This window comes from Pinus tabuliformis, chromosome 7 (assembly GCF_031772625.1).
Source record: "Pinus tabuliformis cultivar Carrire ecotype Pingquan chromosome 7, CPIR1, whole genome shotgun sequence".
NCBI classification, from domain to species: domain Eukaryota; kingdom Viridiplantae; phylum Streptophyta; class Pinopsida; order Pinales; family Pinaceae; genus Pinus; species Pinus tabuliformis.
In genome coordinates, this window is record NC_142293.1 from 579598370 (window position 1) to 579601837 (window position 3468).

Genomic DNA, 3468 nt, shown 5'->3' on the forward strand with positions numbered 1-3468 from the left:
AAATATATTAATAACAAAATACCCGTTCAATGCACATGTTATATAATATATGTAACATTCGAAAATATAATTTAAAAAATAAAAAATTACACATTGCTTTTTGCACTCTGAAATAAGTTTGCACCTTTTGCTCCTACATAAGTGCTAAGGAAAACATAAATAACAGTGATCAATAACTCCTAGTAGATATATTTATTTACATTTTATTCATATTCAATTTTATGCAACTACTTGATTAAATTGTGGTGAGAAGTAAATATGTTATTTACTTGTTTCAAAACTCACGAATAAGAAATCATCTAAAAGTAATGCATGAATATTGCAACCATATCCATAAATTATGCTATAAAGTAGATGAGACACTTATCCACATGGCACTATCTTGTGCAAATATTGCAATAAGGCCTTTAAACTAAGGTATAATCAAATATTTGAAAATCAATTTTTTAAATAATATTAAAAAATAAATATTTATTTTCCAAAGTTAAATATTATAAATTGCATTGATCAATGCGAAACTAATAATAGTTAGCAACCAAATCCATTACTAGAATCTGCCGAAACCAAGTTATCACATTATCGAATTAAAAAAATAAAATAAAATAACTTATAACACAAAAATTATAAGATCAAAAATAACTTATAACACAAAAATTATAAAACCGTTTAATTATCATTAAAAACAAGATTATAAAAATATAAATATAACTTTAAAAAAATTCATACTATTTACGGTATTTTTTTAGCTTAATTTTTATTAATATGGTTTTATAATTTTGATGCGCATCTATCATCTTATGTAAACCTAGCACTGCAAACAACTCATTGATAATTTAAGAAATCGTGTAAAAATTAAATATCATTATATAACGTGCTTCAAATTTGTTTATTAAACATTAATATTCAACTTAATATAATGTGCCAACTAATTAACATATTAAATGTCATTAAATACCACATGTTAAGGTTCAACCTCCGCAAATACAAATCATTGATATTAAATTAAAATTAATATAGAATGCCAACCACTGAAGCCTGTAAGCTTGAACATGACATTAAATACAACATGCCAGGGTTCAGTTTGTTAAGCAGTAAACATTGATATTAATATTAAATATAATATAAATGCCAACTGGTTAAAGCCAGTAGGCTAGATAGCTACACTTGCTTTTAAACAGATTTAGTGTATTATAGGGCACACAAATTGCCACGATCTCCACATCGAATACTAAATTTCTACCATTCTCAGGGAGCAGTTGCACACTAACTTGGTCAATTTCTTACTGTACATTAACAGACAGTTGTACTTTACAAGCTATGGTTGATTCTATGCACAGATCTTCTGTCTAATTCCGTAACCAGGCACACAGGCATCCACAATCTCAATATCAAAGACTGAATTTCATATTTCCCAAGTTGCAGTCGCAGACTCGCTTGGTCAACTTCTTACCAGCCATAACAAGAACAGCCGTATTTACATAAGTTTTAAATTAAAAAAGTTTTGACATGAACGCTGAGATTCGAATTCAAAATCAGTGCAAACGCAAATTTTGTGCTCGTCAGCGTTTAGCAAAAAAAAAACTGCAAATTTCTAACTGGTTGGAAAATAAAAATTGAATCCCCTGTGTATCAATGGTTTACACAAATCTACATCCTTAACCACATACTGCAGGTCAGATTTACATGAAAACCTTGAAAAACCTGGGCTGGAGATAATTGAACTTACAAGACCTGCGAATTGTAGACCATTGCTAATTCCAGAAATCGCTTTGAGAGAAAGCGTTAGCCTGGTTCTGTAAATTGTTAGCCTTATCAATTCCGATGGAATTAAAATGTGAGCTAGAAGTTGAAGTGCCGATTGAATGGACAGAATTCCCTTCTAAATTGTTGGAGAAGGCTGCTGGATGCAGGTAATTGGGGCGAGTACCATATAAGCCGTCTATGGCAACAGGGAACCCCAAGGACGAAGAATCGAGAGTCGGCAGGAGGGAGGGAATGATAATGTTGCCGAATCGCCCGGGTCGCTTTGGCTGTGGCTTCAACAGAGAGGGGGCCGCCTTGCTGCTGTTTTCAAGGGGGAAACCCGTCATCTGCTGAACCATTGCTTGGAAATCAGCGGGGTCTGCCTTCATAATCGTGAGCGGAGCCCTGTTTCCCCTTCGCGATCGCCTCTTGCCGGTGAAATTATTCATCGCCGGGATGGATCTATGATTATTACAGGATCTTGACAAGGATTCCGCGGGCGTCATTCGAGTCCCTGGAGTTTCATATTGGCCCGCCTTGGAACCCGAAATTTCCAGGCTTGCTTTTGCTTCGACGGCAGCCTGGGCAGGGCTACCCGGCTCACAACTGGACATGGACGACGACGCTACATCGCTAGTGGCAGTTCCCGTAATATTTTCAGAAGTTCCGACGATGACGCCTTCGTCTTGTTTGGAATTCAATTCCCTCTCCAATGCTCTGGTTACGACTTCCATGTCCCGTTGGGAAGCCTGGAAGATCCACGCAGCGTCAGCGTCCTGATCTTTGGCCGTTTCTGAGGGCTGGAATCGCCAGGCAGCCAAGGCTTGTTCCCTCAGTACGCTTCTGCTTCTGGAGGGCATGGACAGCTTCAGGTTCGATCTCGTGACCTCCTTCATCAATGGATTTTGTTTGCGTGTATACACTCTTTCATTCATCGAGAGTGCATAAAAAGGGTTAGGCGGTGCCCGTAAACATGGGAATGCAAGTGGGAACGCTTTACTAAACCTGTTATTATAGTCAAGGCCAAGTCATGGGAATATAAAACTTTGTCATTATATATTCTCTGTCTACTTTATCTCATGCGAAATAAAACAGTAAGAGTAAATAAGCTCCAACATTTTCATTGAAGGATTCACATGGTCATTTTCGTTATTAATTTTTAACCTAGATGGATAAGGTTAATATTATTATTATTTTTTAATGTTTTTTTCAATATAATATTAAATTTTATTTGCCATTAAAATTAAAATCATTATAATATTGATTTTTATTTTTTTATTTCAGTGTGGACAATAATAAAAATATTATTACATTTATAAAATTGGAAAATGAAAAAATTAGTAGCGGTTAATCGAAATCTAAAAGATTAAAGATATTTTTTTATATTATTACAACAAAAAATATAATATATATGACGGTTGGAAGATGAGTAGATGTTGGATCCCTGTCTTTTCATCTGAGTCTCTCCCCCCCCTCTTTTATCTTTTTTCGCTTTCGTAGTTCCCCTGGAGCCTTCCTGTCTCCTATGGTTTATCCTTCTTGCTCTGGACTCTTTCCAGTCCTTCTCCTTTTTATTTTGTGTCGCTCCTTTTTCCCTGATTGATATTGGTATTTATAACCATAGCGAATATTTATTTACTTATTTTTTATTATTATTATTTATTTATTTATCTATTTTATATTATTTTTATATATATTTTAATTTATATTTTAATTTATTTATTT

At 34.2% G+C, this 3468-nt stretch overlaps 1 protein-coding gene across 1 annotated transcript; it reads right to left on the reverse strand.

Moving 5' to 3' along the window:
• Positions 1 to 1382: 1382 nt before the first annotated feature.
• On the reverse strand, positions 1383 to 2731 carry LOC149248753 (uncharacterized). The gene has a single exon (XM_089456109.1). The coding sequence runs from the start codon at positions 2676 to 2678 to the stop codon at positions 1752 to 1754; it is 927 nt and encodes a 308-aa protein (XP_089312235.1). The 5' UTR covers positions 2679 to 2731; the 3' UTR covers positions 1383 to 1751.
• Between the last annotated feature and the right edge of the window lie 737 nt (positions 2732 to 3468).

Coding starts and splice junctions, on each gene's coding strand:
- LOC149248753 (XM_089456109.1), bottom strand. CDS start 2,678: ATGAATGAAAGAGTGTATACACGCAAACAAAATCCATTGATGAAGGAG.